Consider the following 22,391-nt stretch of genomic DNA (forward strand, 5'->3'; position numbering starts at 1 on the left):
GGCGTGATCTCTGCCTGCAACCTCCGTCTCCCAGGTTCAAGTGATTCTCCTGCCTCAGCCTCCTGAGTAGCTGGGATTACAGGCACGCGCCATCATGCCCAGCTAATTTTTGTGTTTTTAGTAGAGATGGGGTTTCACCATGTTGGCCAGGATGGTCTTGATCTCTTGACCTTGTTATCCACCTGCTTTGCCCTCCCAAAGTGCTGGGATTACAGGCATGAGCCACTGTGCCCGGCCTAAAATAAAATTTTTAAAAATTTATTTCATCAGCCACTTCAGCCATATTTCATTCCAATAGGCACATGTAGTTGATGACTACCGTACTGGACAGTGTAGATGTTGAACATTTCCACTACTGCAGAAAGTTCTCTTGGACAGCACTGATTTAGAATAGTGATGGGCACATAGGAAGTGCTCAACAAAGATTTAATGAATGAGTATTAAATAAATGAAAGTTGTTCAACTTGCCCTCTTTGAAGACAATTAAGAGATCATGGGGATTTGCTGAGATAACGAAGCAAAATTTCTCCTGTACACTAGAAACACGACACTGATGTGAGCTATTATTATTGTAATTCAAGCTTCCCTGGGCTTCATGAGCTGCAGGTACAAATGTGATTATGTAAAAAGGAAGGACTCAAATTTCACTGGCTCTTGCCCTGGCCCACATAACACACATGGGTTATCTTATGAGACCCCTTCTTGATGTCTGCCCTTGGGGTTGGGAGAGCTCTTTACTGGCCATTCCTGCCAGCGAATAGCTTGTCAATATTGATAATCAGGCCATAGATCCATTCCCAGAATTATTCAATTCACAATCAGAAAAAACAAATTAGCTGGGTGCAGTGGCTCATGTTTATAATCCTAGCACTTTGAGAGACTGAGATGGGAGAATCACTTGAGCTCAGGAGTTGGAGACCAGCCTAAGCAACATAGGGAGACCACATCCCTACAAAAATAGCCCAGCGTGATGGTGCACACATGTAGTCCTAGCTACTCAGGAGGCTGAGTTGGGAGGATCACTTCAGCCTAGGAAGTCAAGGAGGCAGTGAACCATGACTGTGCCACTGCACTCCAGCCTGGGCAACGGAGCAAGGCCCTGTCTCAAATAAATAAATAAAAACAATAAAACAAAAAATTTAAATTAAAAAAATCTGCAGGTCAAAAGGTTCAGCCAACATCAAAGTGTCTATGACCTCCCAGAAGCCCTCAGGGACTCAAAGCAATGCTCGATTATCCAGCCTTCATGGTGCCACACACCAGGTGGAAGGCACATGCCCCTGCCCAAGTCCTCTGTTTTTTAAACTTTGTCACATAGGCACCAAAGCCCAGCTGCTGTGTAGCCCTTTGTCCCATGGAATTCACAAGAGCACCCCTCCCTTAGCTTCTCCTTGCAGCTCTTGTCGACAAGACCCAGGCCAGATGAGAGGTCAGGGAACAAGAGTCACCAAGGACCCACAGAAATCTCCTTGATGTTCCCCTTTGCCTATGCAAATTATTCAGACAGAGGTATTTACAGGCTGCAGACCCAGTCATCATCAGACACAGCTAAACCAATGGCTTCAGTAACAGCTCATCTCACCTGGACCACCACTGTACTAAGGTCTTGTCCTCACCCAGGAGTAACTTTTCGGAGGGTACAGAAGTGGACAGCTGTTGGCTGATTTCTTCAGAGCTTTGTCGTGGGCTCCATTTCCTGGTGTGCTGGTTCACAAGACTGTGTGATGCTGGGCCACATGGACTTCTCCCTGATGTCCTGGAGCTGCGGGGGCCGCCTGGACCCTGGCTCAAGTTCTCCACCCTGCCTACAAGGTCCTGACTCTTTGACTTGGCGTTTTCTGCACAGCTCTGCTTTCTTCAGGCTGGAGGGCTGGGCTGGAAGCAGCACTTCCTTTTTCTTCAAGCACTTTATGATCAAGAAGACTTATGGCTGTCTTCATCTCACAGGCAGTCCTCAGGGCTTGAAGCCTTCTCTTTGGAAGTATCCTAGTTTTCCACCACTGATAGGAGTTTGGAGTTGTTTTAGTATATTAAAAAGATGATTCAGGGGTTTACTTTTTATTTAAATGATTAATATTCAATTTATTAAAGTTACAATATCAGAGTTTTTCTTGGATTTTGAAGATCATTGACAAATCACATTTTTCTTTTTTAAAGTATATTAATTTTTTTTTTGGAGACAAAATTTTGCTCTTGTTGCCCAAGCTGGAGTTCAATGGCGCCATCTTGGCTAACCGCAACCTCCACCTCCCGGGTTCAAGCGATTCTCCTGTTTCAGCCTCCCGAGTAGCTGGGATTACAGGCATGTGCCACCACGCCCGGCTAATTTTTTTGTATTTTTTTTTAGTAGAGATGGGGTTTCTCCATGTTGGTCATGTTGCGGGATTATTAAGTAATCAGAGAGACCAATGGGGTTCAGGAGGATATTTATTAATCATTTAGGTGCACCAGCCCAGTCGGATTAATACCCAAAGGACTGAGCCCTGAACAAAGAGTTAAGTTACCTTTTACACATTTTGTGGGGCGGAGGGAGATCTGTGCAGGGGAAGCACACTACCAAAGGCAGTTATTCAATTAATTGAGACATGCATTACATCATTTCTCACTTTTCAAGGAAAAACATGTTTTGTGACTTGAGTTTATCTGTCTAGTGCCCTTGCAGCTGCACAGCTAGGGAATCAGGGTCTTTACAATGCCTGGGAAAGGAGGAGAGATAAGGTTCACTATCCACAGAAAAATAGGCAGTTAATTTTTAAAGGACTCCAGCTCTTTCTCTTTCTCAGCGGGGAATTGGGTTTTCTTACATACAACTGAATTTCTGTTTACATACTGTTTAGTTTCTTTTAATTCCTGTTCCAGTCAGGCTGGTCTCGAACTCTGGACCTCAGGTGATCCGCCCACCTTGGCCGCCCAAAGTGCTGGGATTACAGGAGTGAGTCACTATGCCCGGCCTAAAGTACATTAAAATTTTTTTAACGATCACTTATAGGGGCTGTTGAATTTACTGAGGTGATTAAATACTTTCGCAGCATTTAAAAACTGCATTTAGGCTGGGTGCAGTGGCTCAAGCCTATAATCCCAACACTTTGGGAGGCTGAGGTGGGTGGATCATGGGGTCAGGAGATCGACACCATCCTGGCTAACACAGTGAAACCCCATCTCTACTAAAAATACAAAAAAAAATTAGCTGGGTGTGGTGGCGGGTGCCTGTAGTCCCAGCTACTCCGGAGGCTGAGGCAGGAGAATGGCGTGAACCCGGAGGCGGAGCTTGCAGCGAGCTGAGATCGCCACTGCACTCCAGCCTGGGCGACAGAGCGAGACTCCATCTCAAAACAAAACAAAACAAAAAACTGCATTTAAATGCTGGGCACAGTGACTCATGCCTGTAATCCCAGCACTTTGGGAGGCCAAGGCAGGTGGATCACCTGAGGTCAGGAGTTCAAGATCAGCCTGACCAATATGGAGAATCCCTGTCTCTACTAAAAATACAAAATTAGCCTGGCATGGTGGTGCATGCCTGTAATCCTAGGCTGAGGCAGGAGAATCCCTTGAACCCGGGAGGCGGAGGTTGCAGTGAGCCGAGATTGCGCCATTGCACTCCAGCATGGGCAACAAGAGTGAAACTCCATCTCAAAAAAAAATAAAACAACCCCCCCGCCCTGCCTTTATAAATGTACTGTATTTGATTTCCTTTTTGTATATTTCAACAGATCTGACTTAACAAAACTCCCCCAAATACAAAACAAGTCTTATTAATGTAATAAAAGAAAAACTTATAAATGATCCTAAAGTGATTCTAAAGTTCTCTTAGATGTTCTAAAACTATGCAAGAAATTAGGAAGTTTTCATTTTAAAATATCGTTTAAAGCAGTTTATTTTAAATAGCAGTTACAAGGCTGTCTCTGAGACTGAATTTCTCAAAAATTAAACATTACTAACTCAAAAACATAAATCCCTTATTTCTTCTCTTAAACCTTTACATACTTCATTCTTAAAAGATACATATGACCACATTGAGGTCACCTAAGAGCAGAGCATTTGGCCAGGTATTCTGAGTAAATCTCCTCACTGCAACCATCCTGCAGGCTGAGTCTTCAGTCCCTTTGGTGTCTTGCCATTAATCTCTGCAAGGTTTCTTGCCTCTGGGAACAGAAGTGTCCCAGACCAACCTTGTACCCTTCCTTCCCTGAACACAGTCAATCATTTCTCTAAGGAATTCTGGTTCCTTCTAGTGAAAAAATGGCAAGATTTGGGCATTGGGGTTTCAGGTCAGATTTGAAATACCAGTGGCATTAATCTGAGGCCATTTCAGAGGGCAGAGCTTGAAAATACTCTTTTTTATTTTTGAGAGACAGGATCTCATTCTGTCGCTCAGGCTGGCGTGCAATGGCAGGATCATAGCTCACTGCAGCCTTGAACTCTTAGGATTAAAGGATCCTCCTACCTCAGCCTCCTGAGTAGTTGGGTCTACAGGTATGTGCCATTACACCTGGCTAGTTCTTTAAAAAATTTTTTTCTTTTTTTTTTTTTGAGACGGAGTTTCATTCTTGTTGCCTAGGCTGGAGTGCAATGGCGCTATCGGCTCATTGCAACCTCCACCTCCTGGGTTCAAACGATTCTCCTGCCTCAGCCTCCCGAGTAGCTGGGGTTACAAGCATGCACTACTACGCCTGGCTAATTTTGTATTTTGATTAGAGATGGGGTTTTGCCATGTTGGTCAGGCTGGTCTTGAACTCCTAACCTCAGGTATCCACCCGCCTCAGCCTCCCAAAGTGCTGGAATTACAGGCATAAACCATTTTGCCCAGCCCCCAAATTTTTATTTGTAGAAATGGGGTCTTGCTATGTTGCCTAGGCTGGTCTCAAACTCCTGGCTTCTAGCCATCCTCCCACCTTGGCCTCCCAAAGTGCTGGGATTATTACAGGTGGGAGCCACTGTGCTCAGCCATTTTTATTTATTTATTGTTTTTGAGACAGAGTCTTGCTCTGTCGCCCTGGCTGGAGTGCAGTGGCGCAATCTCGGTTTACTGCCAGCTCCGCCTCCTGGGTTCACGCCATTCTCCTGCCTCAGCCTCCAGAGTAGCTGGGACTACAGGAGCCCGCCACCATGCCCAGCTAATTTTTTGTATTTTTAGTAGAGATGGGTTTTCACCATGTTAGCCAGGATGGTCTCGATCTCCTGACCTCGTGATCTGCCCGCCTTGGCCTCCCAAAGTGCTGGGATTACAGGCGTGAACCAAGTGCCTGGCCTTTTTTTTTTTTTTTTTTTTAAGTGTCAGCTCATATGAATATTTTTGATTCAATTCTAACATCATTGTGTTTCTCTTCAAACTTTGTTTATATCATTAGACGTTATGTTCTCTTATGGTGAAATCTTGGTGCCAAACAAAATCAAATTTATTTTTGGCTTAACTGAAATACAAAAAAAAAAGTAAAAAATAGTAATACCTGTATTGGTTTGAAAAATAAAACCAAGCGAAGTTCAAGATTTTCTTTATTGTCTTTTTTGTCGTGAGACTATATCTCAGTAAGAGTGGTTTCTGGAGTTACTTGTGATTCTCGTGTCATATGGTTACCTAAGAACATTTCCAATTTGAAGTGTTGGCATTCAAGCTGTGAGTTCTTAAAAGCTGGCAACTTTGGCCTATTTGTCTTCTCTTGGTGGTAATATTGAGCTACTAAAGGAGTGCAGAAATTAATCTTACCTGACTTTATGAAACAGTGGAAAAACATAAGAAATTCAGCCTCTGAAGTCTGTCCTGTTTAATTTTACCATCATCTGGCCCAACTGCAGCAGCTGAATACTTGGTTATATGTGCAATATTTATTTATTTATTTATTTATTTATTTGAGATGGAGTCTCGCTCTGTCGCCCAGGCTGGAGTGCAGTGGCCTGGTCTCTGCTCACTGCAAGCTCCACCTCCCGGGTTCATGCCTCAGCCTCCCAAGTAGCTGGGACTACAGGCGCCTGCCACTGAGAGGTGAAGCCAGCAGGGCTTTTGGGTGGGGTGGGGACTTAGAGAACTTTTCTGTCTAGCTAGAGGATTGTAAATGCACCAATCAGCCCTCTGCGTCTAGCTAGAGGATTGTAAATGGACCAATCTGCACTCTGTAAAATGGACCAATCAGCAGGACGTGGGTGGGGACAGATAAGGGAATAAAAGGGGGCCACGCCAGCCAGCCCTGGCAAACCGCTTGGGTCCCTTTCTATTCTGTGGAAACTTTGTTCTTTTACCCTTCATAATAAATCTTTCTGCTGCTCACTCTTTGGGTCTGCACCACCTTTAAGAGCTGTAACACTCCCGGTGAGGGTCTGAGGCTTCACTCCAGAAGTCAGCGAGACCATGAACCCACTGGAAGGAACAAACTCCAGATGCACCACCTTTAAGAGCTTTAACACTCACCGCGAGGTCCGCGGCCTTGTTCTTCAGTCTTCAAGTCAGCGAGATCAAGAACCCACCAGAAGGAATAAATTCCGGACACACCACCACACCTCGCTAATTTTTTGTGTTTTTAGTAAAGACGGGGTTTCACCGTTTTAGCCACGTTGGTCTCGATCTCCTGACCTCGTGATTCCCCCCGTCTCGGCCTCCTAAAGTTGTGGGATTACTGGTGTGAGCCACCACGCTTGGCCCTATATGTGCAATATTTATAATAGGGGGATTTTGGCTGTGCAAACTCATTCTGCCTAAAAATATTCCATTTCTAATTATGTTAGAATCTACTTGTTTTCATGTACTTGATTCAATTTTAACTTTTCCAGGTTAAAGTCTTCCTTTTCTGAACCACAGGCTTTTTCTTTCATGCATAGTCTCATGCTACACAAATTCAACTTTCAAGGACTAAACAGAATCTCAGAAAATATGACCAAGGTATATTAAAATCAAGTTAATTTTTTAAAAAGAAAAGAAAATATGCCAGAGAATACTCATTGAAACTTTTGTCATTCACATGAAACCTAGTTATAAACTCATGTATATTTTCAGACTACCTGGTTTCCATTAGAATCAACTCATAAAATACACCAGTTTTTAACATTTATAGAAGTCAAAAGTGCTTAAAACAGAAACCACACTGGACCTTTCAACATGGAGAATTTCATATGGAGGATCAGCTCACTATCAATAGGTGTGTGAGGCCTGGAAAGTAGCAAGAGTGAATGGGGAGGTCACAGCAATGTCAAGAAGTGGCACTACCCCAGGACTGGGGGAATGAGGGAAGATTTAGGGAAGACATGAGGTTTCGAACTTAGCATGTCCGAAACACTCCATTACAGATATGGGAATATAATCAATCCATGTGACTTAGCCAATCTGATGAGTGAGAGATGACTTATCTTCCTTGTGTTACTTTTCATTTCTCTTGAGGTTGAATACTTTACAAATATTTATCGATAATTTGTGAAACTGTTCTTTAAAAAAACAAAACAAAACAAAACAAAACAAAACAAAAACCTAACTCCTCCCCTGGGGTTTCTCTTTCCATGTTCCTGACTCAGGGGAAACAAAGGAAGACCTCCTTTTATCGTCTCAGTGTTGGCTGCGGTTCCAGCTTGAGTACCGTCTCCTCTGTCTAATGACCGTGTCATTTCCCGTTCAGCTTGTGCTATGTGGACGCACACCACTGTCAGGCAATGTGTGATGCCCCTTCCTCTTGGTCTGTTCCGGGATCGGGAGTCAGGGCACGAGGGCATTTCCTTCTTCTGATACACAAACCGAGTGCATGCAGAGTGTGCTCCGTGGCGGAATTCAGACGTGTCCTTCCGTCGCGCAGATGAACGCATCGGGTGTTCTCTTTCACTGCCGTCGCAGTCCTTGCGCCCAGTTCGCAGTTGGCGGCAGCGGCAGGCGTCTTTCAGAGACGAATTAGCAAAGGAGACATTCTCTGACAGTTTCTCTAAGGTGCTTTAGCGCTAGCGCCCGTGCCAGCCTGGCCGTGTCCCCTCCTATAGACACGGCCTTCACGGTGAATGCTAACAATCACAAGCGCGTGGTCTTCCCGCTTCCCTCCGCCCCCGACGTGCCCCCGCGCTGGTCCTGCCCCTGCCCACGAGGGTCGGCGGGCGGGGTGTCTCCGGGTGTCTCGGCCGGCGGCGCGCACCCCACTCCGGGACCAAGCGGCCCTCCCCGCCCTCCCGGTCCGCGCGCGCAGCCAATGGGCGCGGGACCCGCCCTCCCCGGAGCCCAGAGCTCGCAGCTCCGCCGGCGCCTGGTCCCAGCGTTCGCGGCGCCGCGTCCCCGGCCCAACCATGGAGTTCTCCGCGGCCGGCTGCGTGGTGATCGTTGGCAGGTAAAGGGCTCCGAGCCGCGCTGCTGCCCCTGGAGCCCGGGGAGACGCCGGGGACGTGGTGCCCGCGCGTGGGGCCCTCGGGGGGGGCGCCGGATCGCTGTTCCCCGCCCCCCCCCCGCCGGCCTCCGGTCCTGCGAAGCCCTGCGTCCTGCGGCCCCTACGGCTCTGGGAGGCTCGGGGAGCGGCGCGGCTGGAGGGGCTTGGCAGGTGGAGGCGCCCCGCGGAGGTGGGTCTGCTTCCCGGGAGCCGGCGTTGCAGGAGGTTCCGAGGCTGACCGCGCAGGCCGCGGGGCCTGCGGTTCCTGGACTCTGTTGAATGTCGCCGCGTCTGCCCGCAGGTCCACATAGAAGTGCGAGGCACCGTGTTGAACGAAACGAATTCTGGCTGCGATCCTGCGACGACTGTGTTCTCATCCCCATTTTACGAATGAGAATACTGAGACTAAGCAGTTTACCTAAGGTCACAGGCGTTTAGTGACGGAGACAGGACTAGCCCAGCAGGGAGGGTGCCAGCGCAGTCCTGTCGGCGACGATGTCGCTGGAGGCCGCAGCAGGTGTTAGGCGAACATACAGGCAGTCCTAATTCCTGGGAGAGGCGATGTTTCCAGAGGGGAGGTGGGGGGCGATGGAGCCCAGAGAGTTTGCTAAGTGTGTCCATTTAACAGCTTAAATTCTGCCCAAATTGATTTTTAGTGTGTGCTTCCCCCAACCCGCCCCCCACCCCCTACGTTTACAATCCTTGCTATTTTTATTTTTTTAAAAGGGGCATTTGTGTGTACCTTTCTTTGGCCAGCTGTTAACAGCAATCTATAAACATGTTAATACATGCTATTGATAGTTAAAAGCACCTTTTTGGTGACTGCCGTTGAGGTGTTGGCCTGTCCCCGACTCCGCCCCCCATCAGTGTACAGTCTCCCCGGTGTGGAGACCACTTCCAATGTCAGGGTGTTTCCTTCCCATTGAAGGAAGGCATCAGATTCCTTGTTGTCAGCTTTCTTTTCTCCAGAGCAGTGGAGTTAACTGTGCCTTTGTTCTTTCTGGCCCATGGGTGCCCGTGGTTGAATAGTGAAGGCATATTAAAAAGTGCACTTTGGGCCGCGCGCGGTGGCTCACGCCTGTAATCCCAGCACGTTGGGAGGCCGAGGCGGGCGGATCATCTGAAGTCGAGAGTTCGAGACCAGCCTGACCAATATGGAGAAACTCCGTCTCTACTAAAAATACAAAATAAACCGGCCGTGGTGGCGCATGCCTGTAGTCCCAGCTACTCGGCTGAGGCAGGAGAATCCCTTGAACCCGGGAGGCGGAGGTTGCGGTGAGCCGAGATGGTGCCATTGCACTCCAGCCTGGGCAATAAGAGCGAAACTCCGTCTGAAAAAAAAAAAAAGTGCACTTTGTACCAGTGGTGGTAGTTACCTCTGTCTTGCATTTTATTAATAGTTACCAGAGTGTGGTATATATATATACACACACATATATATACACACATATGTATGTGTATATATATACGCATATGTATGTATATATACACACATATACCCAGTTTTCTACACGCACACGCGTGCGCACACACACACACACAATTTTAATAGGATAGGGTCTCGCTCTGTCGCCCAGGCTGGAGTGCAGTGGCACCATCATGGTGGATCTCAACCTTCCAGGCTCAAGCCATCCCCCCAAAGCAGGCATGTGTCACCACACCTGGCTGATTTTTAAAATTTTTAGGTAGAGATGGGGTCTCACCATCTTGTCTTGGCTGGTCTTGAACTCCTGGGTGCAAGCGCTTTGGCCTCCCAAAGTGTTGGGATTACAGATGTGAGCCACCTTGCCTGGTCTTGTATAGCTCCATCATGCCTTGGGGTAGTGTTATGCATGCATCTAATACATGTGAAGTAAAGTTTTAGTTGATTGTGCACTTATTTGGCTGTGAGTGGCTCAGTCTACTGAGGAAGAGCTGCAGTTGACAGTTTACTTCTGATTCCTTGAGGGGTGTTGATAAGGAATTAGAGAAAGGCTGCCAAACTTTAAGGACCACATAATTCTCTGGGGCCTCTGCTTGTTTCTTTGTTTTCTGGTGTGAAAGCCCGTCTTTCCCCCACCCTCAGCACTTCAGCACACACCCAGCTCTGCCTCTGGGACAGTGCTGGTTTCTTCCCTTCCTCCTTACCCCCCTTCTTTCTCTTCCCTCTATTTCTTTCCTGGCCCCACAGATGATTCCAAGGAACACCCACTCAACAAATAGGGCTTGGGGTATGTAAATTAATTTGCCAAAACCTGGTTCAGTTTCTTAGGTTTCAACAGACCAAAATATACATATTTCAATTTCAAGAGCATATTGTGTTTTCAGCTTTCCTTATAAGTTCATAGATTTCGTCTTGAAAGTACCTGCTAGGAATACAGTCCCCCTTAATTCTTTTCCACTGATCTTTTCCCAAAGTGCACTCTTCCTTAGGGCCACTTAGCTGTCCTATAAACATCCAGGGCAAGTCCCTTCAGAATGGAGAGGGCTTGAAAGAGGATGAGAGAAACGCTTTTGGGCCTAGGGCTGCAGGAAAATCTGGTAGTGATAACTTTTAAAAATGGGAGTAGAAGTTGGGGCATGGTGGCTCATGCCTGTAATCCCAGCACTTTGGGAGGCCTAGGAGGGCGGATCACCTGAGGTCAGGGGTTCGAGACCAGCCTGGCCAACATGGCAAGATCCCGTCTCTACTAAAAATACAAAAATTAGCCGGGCATGGTGGTGCATGCCTGTAATCCCAGCTACTCAGGAGGCTGAGGCAGGAGAATCGCTTGAACTTAGGAGGTGGAGGTTTCAGTGAGCCAAGATCACACCACTGCACTCCAGCTGGCGGACAGAGTGAGACTCCGTCTCAAAAAAAAAAAAAAAAAAGGGAGTAGAAATGGGTATCATGAAGATAAATTTGCATTGGAGTAGTGTTCTAAGGCTTTCATTTTGTTAGCCTTACCTTTATAAAACACTGTGTTTCTAAATCGCTAAAACACGAGTTCTGTATTTGTAGACACACTACAAGATTCAGCTTGTAGCCCTTGAGCTTGTTTAGAATAGGAACACGAAATGTTCCTGGTACAAGGCAGGCCCTTTCTCCTGTCCTGCTTTTTAGGGGGCACTCTCTTTCAGGATCAAGCTCAGGGACTGTCTCCTCCAGGAAATGTTCTGCTTCTGGGCCTTTCCCCTAAGGGTAGAAACTGTATTGTTGCCATTTGTATCCACCATGCCTGGTCCCAGTAGACAGATATTTGAGCATTTGTAACAGAGACTGCTTATTTTTTAACTGATGTGCCCTGTGAAGGGCTTGGTAGGACGTTGTTTTATATCAAGAAAAACATCCCATAAACTAGAAAGGCAAGAAAGAAAGGTAACCTGTAAACTAGCGTCTCCTTCATTTTTTTTTAATTCCAAAATTTTGTTTGTGGTGATTGTACTTTTTTTTTTTTTTTTTTGAGACGGATTCTTGCTCTGTCAGGCTCAGGCTGAAGTGCAGTGGCACCATCTCAGCTCACTGCAACCTCTGCCTTCTGGATTCAAGCAATTCTGCCTCAGCCTCCCAAGTGGCTGGGACTACAGGCACGAACCACCATTCCTGGCTAATTTTCATGTTTTTAGTAGAGACAGGGTTTCTCCGTGTTGGCCAGGCTGGTCTCGAACTCCTGGCCTCAAGTGATCCGCCCACCCTGGCCTCCCAGAGTGCTGAGATTGCAGGCATGAGCCACTACACCTGGCCTGTGCATTTTTTATAAGAAACTTTCTGAGGCATGAATTTTCTTTGAAGTGCTATTCTAGGTATTTTCCTGCTAATTTTCGCACACATACACAGCAAACCCTAGGATACCCTCCTTGCCTTTTGTGTCAGCTTAGACGCTAAATGTGCCCTTCGCAGGAGTTACTTAATAGCTCTTTCTGGCAAAATTTCCATAGTAGACTTAGATCATGAGTGTAGGAACAGTTTTACTTCAATTTTTACCCAGTAAATAAGTAACTGTAGCTGGAAAGATACTTTCAAATGTATCTAAAGTGAATTTATTCAAAATTAAGTGACATTAATGACAGAATTGAAGCAATTATTTCACTTTTCTCCCCTGCTGCTTTGCTACTGTATAACAGAATAAATGTTCATCTGCATTCACCTTTTGTAGTACCCATTAAGATTCATGAATTCAGAAGCTTTAAGACATGTCGCAATAGTCACAGTGGGAAGGGCATTGAATTACCTCTATTGCTGGCTCCCATTTTGAGGTCCCCAGGCATATAGTGGTTGGAAAAAAGGCCAATAAGATGTCACAAGCTCTCAGGACAGGAAGTTAATTATTCTTGGGCCTGATGTAAGGTAGTATTGGGGAACAATACTGAGGGAAACCTGAAACAGAAACCTGAGGGAAACCAAACCAGGGAACTTTCCAGCTCTGGGGCCGTGCAATCTGGTCCCTGGGCCCCTCTGTAGCTTCCTTTGCTCTGTAGATTCCCTCTCCTTGTACTTGCTCACTTTTCTTTCCTTCCCTGTGACTTTATCTTGCACATCACTGCCAACCCTAAGGTTATCCTCTTTCAAGTATAGTGCCTCCTACTGATTTTTTTTCTGTATTTTGGGTCCAATTTTCTTTCTTTCTTTCTTTCTTTTTTTTTTGAGACGGAGTCTTGCTCTTTCGCCCAGGCTGGAGTGCAGTGGCGCGATCTCCGCTCACTGCAACCTCTGCCTCCCGAGTTCACGTGATTCTCCTGCCTCAGCCTCCCGAGTAGCTGGGACTACAGGCCCCTGCCACCACGCCTGGCTAATTATTTATATTTTAGTAGAGACGGGGTTTTACCGTGTTAGACAGGATGGTCTTTATCTCCTGACCTCGTTATCTGCCCACCTCGGCCTCCCAAAGTGCTGGGATTACAGGCGTGAGCCACCGCACCCGGCCCGGATCCAATTTTCAGGAGAGGAAACCCAGTGGTCTCAGCTCTGTGCATCCCAGGCTGCAGGTGTCATAGGGTGCTCCTAAGCCAGTTGATTGGCTGCTTTGGGTCAGGTGTCCAATCAATGTCCAATCAGCAGTGACTGAGTGTGTGGGCTTGAAGGGGTGGGGGAAAGGACACCAGCTGGTCCCTCGGGGTCAGCGGTCTGCTGTTGGTCCTCTGCAATGAAGGGGCCAATCTCAAGACTGAAAGGGAAGTGGGGCCCAGTCCAATCACCTGATATTTGATGCCAGAATCCCTGCCGATGGGTTACCCTCCCTCAGGTCAGATACTTGCGGTCCCAAGGATTTGCTGCCTGTTTGATTAGGGGGCTGCCTTTCCCTGAGCGACAGCAGCATCAGGGTAAGACCTAAGCCATGGAGGCAGGTGCATTAGCCCCAGACCAAAGCGCCATGCTCCCTCCCGCATCATTGCTTCCCCTCCCCAGGGTTCTGACCCTGCAGCCAGCAAACATACAGTTGTTCCCTGCAAACAGAAAAGCACCCTCTCTTGACCCCATTTTTCCCTCTGGTAATTGCCACATTGCTCCTCAAAACTTAATAAACTTATCCGTATCGTCTCCAGTTTCTTTCTTCCTATCCATATTCTTTCTCCTAACTTTGTATTAGGGAAACATTTCAAACTGTGTTAAAGTTGAGAGAACAGTGCAATGAACCTTAAGGTACCTTCCCCCACCCCCTCAACTTCAACAATTATTAACACATGGCTAGTCTGGTTTCAGTTATTCTCCCTTCTCTGGATTGTTCTGAAGCAAATGCCAGGCATTGAGTCATTTCGTCTGTAAATATGTCAGCATGTATAGTATCTAAAAGATATGGACTTTTAAAAATATATAACCACAATAGCATCATCATGTGTAAAACATTAACACAATTCTTTAATATCTTCATGTAATATCTTTAAATATCTCTTCCATATTCAAGAGTTCCCTGATTAATTTTTTAAATACTTGGCTTGATTGATTTAGGGTCTAAATAAGGCCCACATGTTATATTTAGTCAATGAGATTCTTAGCTCTTTCAATCTATAGATTGTTCATCCCTCTCTGGTTTTGTAAAATTTTTCTTGCAGTTTATCTACTGAAGAATTTGAGTCATTTGCCCTGTAAAATTTCCCATATTGTAGGTTTTGCTGAATGTATCCCTTCCCTCCCCTCCCCTCCCCTTCCCTTTCCAAGATGGGGTCTTGCTATGTTGCCCAGGCTGGTCTTGAACTCCTGGGTGCAAGCCATGTACCTACATCGGCCTCCTAAAGTGCTGGGATTATAGGCATGAGCCACTGCACCTAACCCGTGTTGTGTCATTTATCATGTTCCACCATCCCTTCATTTCCTGAAACTGGTAGTTAGGGCTAAAGGCTCATTTTCTCTTAAACCTACCCTGAGCAGTCTTTCATCAAGCCCACAAATCTGCTCTTGTCATGGTCCCCACCCCCGTTCAGCTTGCGAAACCCAATGGTCAATCCTCAGTTCAAGTATTCATCAGCAGCGTTTGATGCAGATGGCAGCTCCTTTCACTTTCCTGACCACACCCCCCTCCCACCTCACTGGCACTACCTTTTGTCCCCATATTCTTCCCCATTAAAGTTGGAGTGTCCCAAGGCTGAATCCTTGGACTTCTTTATCGATATTCACTTTCTTAGAGATCTCACCCAGTCACACACTTTTAAATACCACATCTCTACAGTAAATCCCAAATTAATATCCCAGCCCAGCCCTTGGCTCTGAACCTGGATACTTACAGCCAGTGATTTGCTAGACCCATCCCTTAGCATTTCTCACTGAAAACATCCCGTTTTGAACTGATCTTCCCTCCTAACATCTGCTCCGTTGCTAGTCTTTCCCAGCAGAGTTAATGACATCTCCATCCTTCCTTGTCCAAAAGAAACCTGGCACTGTCCTCCATTTTTCTTTTTATCACACCCACATGCAACTCACCAGCAATTCTTCTTGGCTGTACTGCGAAAATATTGCATATTCATTTCTCAGCTGACCACTTTCCAGCACCCCCTCTGCCTCCGTCCTGGTCCCACCTCCCATCACATCGGGCACCAGCCTCCTGACACCCAACTGGTCTCCTAACTTCCATCTTTGCCCTTCTGCAGTATATTCTTAGTAAGACAACTAGAATGTCCCTTTAAAAACAGAAGTCAGATGATATCTTTTGTCTAAAACCTTCTATTAGCCACTATCTCACTCAGTAAAAACCAAAATCCCTCCATTGCTTCTGAGGTGCCATGAAATGGGCTCACCGTTCTCTCCTTCCCTTTGACCTCATTGTCCCCTCCTTCCTCTCCCCCCACTGCCTCTCCAGCAGAGCACCAGCCTTGCTGATCTGGATCAGCTGGGCAAACAGACTCTGTCAGGAACACTTGTCACATAAATACACTCATGGCTTGGCCCCTTACCTCCTTTGCTAAAATGTCACCTTCCCAGTGAGACAGTCCTTGGTGGTGCTTTTAACATTTCTCTGCCTCTCAGTCCCTGCTCCCCTGCTTTCTTTCTCCCTAGTGCTTTTGCTTACTTAGTTTGTTGTCTGCCTACCTACTATGAGCTCCTTGGGGTCAGGAGCTGGGCAGTGCCTGCACATGGTAGGTGCGCTTTACGTATTTCCTCAGTGAGTCATCATTGCCTTCCAATTAACTCCATGGACAGAGCCAGCTGACTGTTATCTCGTATTTTTCACTTGATAACCATGGCTTTTTCACATTTATTGAGCCTCCACGACATGCCAGGAATATGAAGGTGAGTGCTAGTTCCTGAGTTCCTGGTGCATAGAGTTTATCCTGTTGAACAAATAAATTCATACTGCTCACTAGCATTGCTTTTTGTTGTTGTTGTTGTTGAGATGGAGTCTTCTCTGTTGCCCAGGCTGGAGTGCAGTGGTGGGATCTCGGCTCACTGCAAGCTCCGCCTCCCGGGTTCACGCTGTTCTGCCTCAGCCTCCCGAGTAGCTGGGACTACAGGTGTCTGCCACCATGCCCAGCTAATTTTTTGTGTTTTTAGTAGAGATGGGGTTTCACCATGTTAGCCAGGTTGGTCTTGATCTCCTGACCTCGTGGTCCACCTGCCTTGGTCTCCCAAAGTGCTGGGATTACAGGCATGAGCCACCGCACCCGGCCACTAACATTGTTTTTTATTTTAAACTTCACTAGGCAAAATTTACTTTTTTTTTTTTTTTTTTTTTTGAGACACAGTTTTGCTCTTGTTGCCCAGGCTGGAGTGCAGTGGTGCAATCTCGGGTCACTGCAACTTCCGCCTCCCAAGTTCAAGCGATTCTCCTGCCTCAGCCTGCTGAGTAGCTGGGATTACAGGCGTGTGCCACCACTCCCGGCTAATTTTTGTATTTTTAGTAGATACAGAGTTTCACTGTTTTGGCCAGGCTGGTCTCGAATTCCTGACCTCAGATGATCCACCCGCCTCGGTCTCCCAAAGTGCTGGGGTTACAGGTGTGAGCCACTGCACCCGGCCACAGAGATTTCAAAATCCAAAAACAATTTGCAATCTGAAATACTGGGCCCAAGCATTTTGAATAAGGCCCACTTGGCCTGTACTGCATTTGTCATCTGCTCCTGTCTCTCCATCCACTCCCAGGCTTGCATGCCCATATAAGGTGGGTGCCAGAGGTAGAATTTTTTTCAGGGTTTTGTCCTGGGGGTAAAGACTGTATTGAGAAAATTGACTTTGGGTAGAGCAAGATTACCTTCTTTTGTAGACAGTGTCTTGCTCTGTCTGAGGCTGGAGTACAGTGGCACGATCGTAGCTCACTGCATACTGCATCCTTGAACTCCTGGGCTCAAGTGATCCTCCTCCCTCAGCCTCCTGAGTAGCTGGGACCACAGGCACGTGCCACTACACCCAGCTAAGTTAAAATTTTTTTGTAGAGATGCAGTTTCCCTCTGTTGCCCAGGCTCTTCTTGAACTTCTGGGTTCTAATTATCCTCCCGCCTCAGCCTCCCAAAGTCCTGGGATTACAGGTGTGAGCCAGGCCTGTTCAAGATTATCTTTTGGCCGGGCACGGTGGCTGATGCCTGTAATCCTAGCACTTTTGGAGGCTGAGGTGGGCGGATCACAAGGTCAGGAGATTGAGAACATCATGGCTAACACGGTGAAACCCTGTTTCTACTAAAAAATACAAAAAATTAGCCAGGCGTGGTGGTGGGCACCTGTAGTGCCAGCTACTCGGGAGGCTGAGGCAGGAGAATGGTGTGAACCCAGGAGGCAGAGGTTGCAGTGAGCCGAGATTGCGCCACTGCACTCCAGCCTGGGCAACAGAGCAAGACTCCGTCTCAAAAAAAAAAAAAAAAAAAAAAAAAGATTATCTTTTGATATGCAGTCCCCAGGAGAACAAAGCCAGGTGCTGAGGCTTGAAGAAGGGCCAGGGAAACTGAGATTGAAATGTTACAAATACATATTTTCTCTAGGCTAGTGAGAAAGTGCCCAGTTGCCTTCTGGTGGGGTAGGTAAGCCTTGTCCCAACTCAGAATCATCCTTTTGCAGGGTAAGTTAGTGTTCATTTTTTTAAAAAATATTTTTTAAACTTTTAAGCCACATTTAGCCATAGTAAAATAGACATAACATACAATTTGCCTTTTTTTTTTTTTTTTTTGAGATGGAGTTTTGCTCTTTCGCCCAGGCTGGAGTGAAGTGGTGCCATCTTGGCTCACCACAACCTCCTCCCCACCAGTTCAAGCGATTGTCCTGCCTCGGCCTCCCGAGTAGCTGGGATTACAGGTGCCCGCCACCATACCTGGCTAATTTTTGTATTTTTAGTAGAGATGGGGTTTCCCCATGTTGGCCAGGCTGGTCTTGATCTCCTGACCTCAAGTGATCCACCTGCCTCAGCCTCCAAAAGTGCTGGGATTACAGGCGTGAGCCGCTGCGCCCGGCCCAACTTGCCATTTTAACAGTTCTTAGTGTACAGTTCAGTAGTGTTAAGTATGTTCCCATTGTTGTGCAATCAATCTCCAGAACTTTTTCATCTTGCAGAATTAAAACTCTGTACCCATTGAACAACAGCTGCTCATTTCCCCCAGCCCCAGCCCCTGGCATCCGCCCTTCTAGCTTTCTGTCTCTATGGCTACCTCAGGTACGTGGAATCATAGGGCATTTGTCATTTTGTGACTGGCTTATTTCATTTGGCAAAATGTGCTCAAGGTTCGTCTGTGTTGTGGCATGTGTCGTTTCTTTTTAAGGCTGAGTTAGTGTTTATTCTTAAAAGCCTAAGACTCTGAACATAGATAGCTGTTCTTTGCATTCACACCTTAAGGCAACTCCCTACATTATGCCAAATGTGACATTTGTTTCCCCCTCAACCTTCTACTCAACTAAATTTAAGTATTATTATTATTAATTATTATTATTTACTGGCTCCACCCACTCTTATGAAAATTTAAGTATTATTGCTTTACATTTTTACGGCAGGAGTTGGTTGTCAAAGCATGTTTACAAATATTTATTTTTAATAACAGCAATACTGAGCTGTAATTCACCCATTTAAAGTGTACAATTCAGTGGTTTTAGTATATCCACAAGGTTGTGCATCCATCACCACAATCAATTTTACAACATGCTCATCATCCCAAACCTTGGACCCACTAGCTATCACTTTTCATTCCTTCCTCCCCTAGCCCTGGGCAACCACAAATCTACTTCCTGTCTCTATGGATACATCTATTCCAGACATTTTATAAATGGAATCATGCAATACGTGAACCTTTGTGACTGGCTTCTTCCACTTAGCATGATGTTGTCAACATTCATCCATGTGGCATGTATCAGCATTTCGTTCCTTTTTGTGGCTGAATAGCTCTGTTGTATGGGTGTGCCACGTTTTATCTGTTGCATTTAGCTGTTATGAATAATGCTGCTATAATCGTTGGTGTACAAGTTTTTTTGTGGACATGTTTTCATTTCTGTTGGGTACATACCTAGGAATGGAACTGCTGTTACATGCTTTCATTAAAAAAAACCTTTATTTTTTTAGACAATTTTTACATTTACAGAAAAATTGTGGAGATAGTATAGTTTTCATATGTCATCTCACCAAATTTCCCCTATTATTAACATCTTACATTAGTATGGTGCATTTGTAACAATTAATGAACCAATACATTATTATTAACATTGTTTATTAATAATTTTAATAATATTGGCTATTTCATGACCAACACATTATTATTTAACAACATTCATATTTTATTCAGATTTCCTTAGTTTTTACCTAATGTCTTATTTCTGTCCCAGGATCCCCTCCAGGATACCAAATTACAATAGTCATTTCTCTTTTGACTCATCTAGACTGTGATAGTTACTCAGACTTCCCTTGTTTTTTGTGACCCTAACAGTTTTAAGGAGCACCAGTCAGGTAGTTTGTAGAATGTCCCTCTGTTAGGATTTGTCTGATGCTCTTCTCATGATAAGAATAGTGCTATGAGTTTTGGGGAGGAAGACCACAGGGATAAAGCATCGTTTTCACTTTGTCTTATATCAAGAGTGCATACTCTCAATGTGAGTTACCACTGTTGATGTTGACTTTGAACACCTGGCTGAGGTAGGGTTTGTCAGGTTTCTCCACTGCGTGGTGACTCTAACTTTTCCCTCTTCTATACTGTGCTTTTTGGAAGGAGGTCACTCTGCACACAGAAGTGGGGGTGATGCCCTACCTCCCTCAGGGGGAGTACCTACACAAATTATTTGGCATTTTTCTGCGAGGAAGATTTGGCTTCTTCTTCATTTATTCAAGCATTTATTTGTGGTATACTTTGTGTTATAATCCAGTATTGCCATATTAATTTTGTAGCTCAAGTTCCAGTTTTGGCCATTGGGAGCTCCTATAGTAGGCCCCCATCCCTTTGACATGCCCCATCGATGCATTTTTTTTTTTTAATACTTTCTTTTTCTTTTTGGTGCTACAAACTGCTCCAGGCTCATCTTGTATATTTTCTGGCTCTGTCCTCAAATTAGCCATTTCTCCAAGGAGTCCTGCTTCCTATTATTGGAGAATAGTATTAGAAACCAAGACTTGGACTCTAGATGTGTTCTGTACATTTGTTTTTCACTCTTTGAACAACCCCATGTGAACTCTTTATGACTTCTTATTTTTCATTTTTCAGGAAGTCTGAAACAGCAGTTGGAGTGTAGTGGTTAAGAGGAAGGACTCAGGAGTCAGATTGCTTGGCTTCATCTCATAGATCCATCACTTATCGCTCTTGTGGACTTAATTCCTCCATGCCTCAGTTTATCACTTATGTAGGCTTAATTCCTCCATGCCTCAGTTTCCCTACATATAAAATGGAAATACTAATAACACCGACCTTGTAGAGTTGTTGTAAAGATTAACATAAGTAAGACCTGTGGTATGTTTAATGGTGTCTGGCACCTAATCCATGCTGAAATGTGGGTGGCAGTGGCAGTGGCAGTAATTATTGGGGAGGACAGGGCAGATGCTCTCTCTGTTCTTTTAAGTTAATTAAGTGACTTGCCTAAGACATGGTCAAATGGAAGTTCACTAACGGGTCTTGTGTCTCCATGGTACCCTGCTACCTCCTGACTGTAATGTTTTGTTTCAGCATGTGAGTACGTGATAAATACCTGAGATGCTGCGGGGCTCCATGTGGAATGTGAATACCAGCACTGGAGTTGAGGGCTCAGGAGCTCCTGGGTGGAAACAGTTAACATTTAAAATAAATAATGTTATCAAAATGTGTACTTAAAAAAATTCATACATAATATTCCTACATACTTATGGGGTACCTGTGATATTTTGTTACATGCATGGAATGTGTAATGATCAAGTCAGGGTATTTAGCACACCCATCACCTTTAACATTTATCATTTCTTTGTGCTGGGAACATTTCAAATCTTCTAGCTGTTCTGAAATATACAACACATTGTTGTTAACTCTAGTTACCCTACGGTGCTATAAAGCTCTAGAACTTACTTTTTCTATTAACTGTATGTTTGCACCCATTCACCAACCTCTCTTCCTCCCTCTCCCACCCCCATCCAGCCTCTGTTAACCATCATTTTATTCTCCACCTTCATCAGATCAACGTTTTTAACTTTCACATGAGTGAGAACATGTGATATTTGTCTTTCTGTGCCTGGCTAAAATGTGTACTTTTAAGATATGTATTAAATATTTTAAGAATAGGATACTGTGTAATTAAAAAAAAAAACTCATTCTGGGTTAGGAATGAAAAGCCATTCGATTATTAAATTAACTCGAATCCTTTCTTTTATCTCCCTTTAGTGGAGTCATTGGGCGAAGCTGGGCCATGCTGTTTGCCAGTGGAGGCTTCCAGGTGAAACTCTATGACATTGAGCAACAGCAGATAAGGAATGCCCTGGAAAGCATCAGGTGGGCCAGCCGGCGCGCTCCAGGAGGAACGGAAGTGGGTCTGTTTCTCTCAGTTGGTCTTGTTTGTCATATCCTCAAGGCTATGAGGATCTGTGATGTCACATTTTCGTCTGATGGCTACTGCAGTGCCTCTTGAGTTGGTAAAGGCCAGGCCTACAGTGGCTGGAATGTGAATTCACACTGGGGAAGGGCTCCCATGGGGGAGGAAACGACCCTTCTTGCTGAGAGGATCTGCATCAAGCAGAGTGACTTTGCAGGCTTCTCTAGCTGTTTGCCCTGGGGCTGGAGGGCTGGGGTTTCCTGCTTCCATCTAGGCAGGAGGAGCTCGCTTCCAGCATGTGACAGCCATAGCTGCAGGGACATTACAGTTTAGGAACAGAGGTCCTGCAGCTTGTTTTGACCTGTTGATCTAGTAATGGTAGGACCCAAATGAAAACATCCTGAATTTTAGTTAGAGGTTTAGCACTCATGTGAGAGGACAGAACTGGAGCTGTTTATGTGGTTATTATTAACTGTGACAGCAATACTAGTTAAAGGTGTGAGAGTGGATGAATTTACTAAATGCTGAGTGCTAAGAATGCGGAGGGCTTTTTAGGGATGGTAGTCACAGGAACCAAAGAAAGGCTGAGAGTGAGGGAGGTCAAGGACAGGGGAAAGAAGCCATCGCAGTGTGCCCAGAAGCAAAGGCACTGGCATGGAGCACTCTCACTGCACGGCACGTCCCCCTGCCGTGCCGTCACGGAACAGGGTTCTGACCATCTCAGACAT

General features: G+C 45.6%; 1 protein-coding gene across 4 annotated transcripts in view; it reads left to right on the forward strand.

The window, feature by feature from the left end:
* Positions 1 to 8,113: 8,113 nt before the first annotated feature.
* CRYL1 (crystallin lambda 1) overlaps positions 8,114 to 22,391 on the forward strand; it is a 119,070-nt gene continuing 104,792 nt past the window's right edge. Inside the window, exons 1-2 of one of the 4 annotated variants that reach the window (XM_030813269.1) lie at positions 8,114 to 8,288; positions 21,516 to 21,623. In XM_030813269.1, coding sequence (XP_030669129.1) covers positions 8,248 to 8,288; positions 21,516 to 21,623 — 149 coding nt within the window. In that variant the 5' untranslated portion in view covers positions 8,114 to 8,247. The other 3 variants (XM_030813274.1, XM_030813270.1, XM_030813273.1) reach the window with 3 other exon arrangements.

Source organism: Nomascus leucogenys, chromosome 5 (assembly GCF_006542625.1).
Source record: "Nomascus leucogenys isolate Asia chromosome 5, Asia_NLE_v1, whole genome shotgun sequence".
Classification (NCBI taxonomy): Eukaryota; Metazoa; Chordata; class Mammalia; order Primates; family Hylobatidae; genus Nomascus; species Nomascus leucogenys.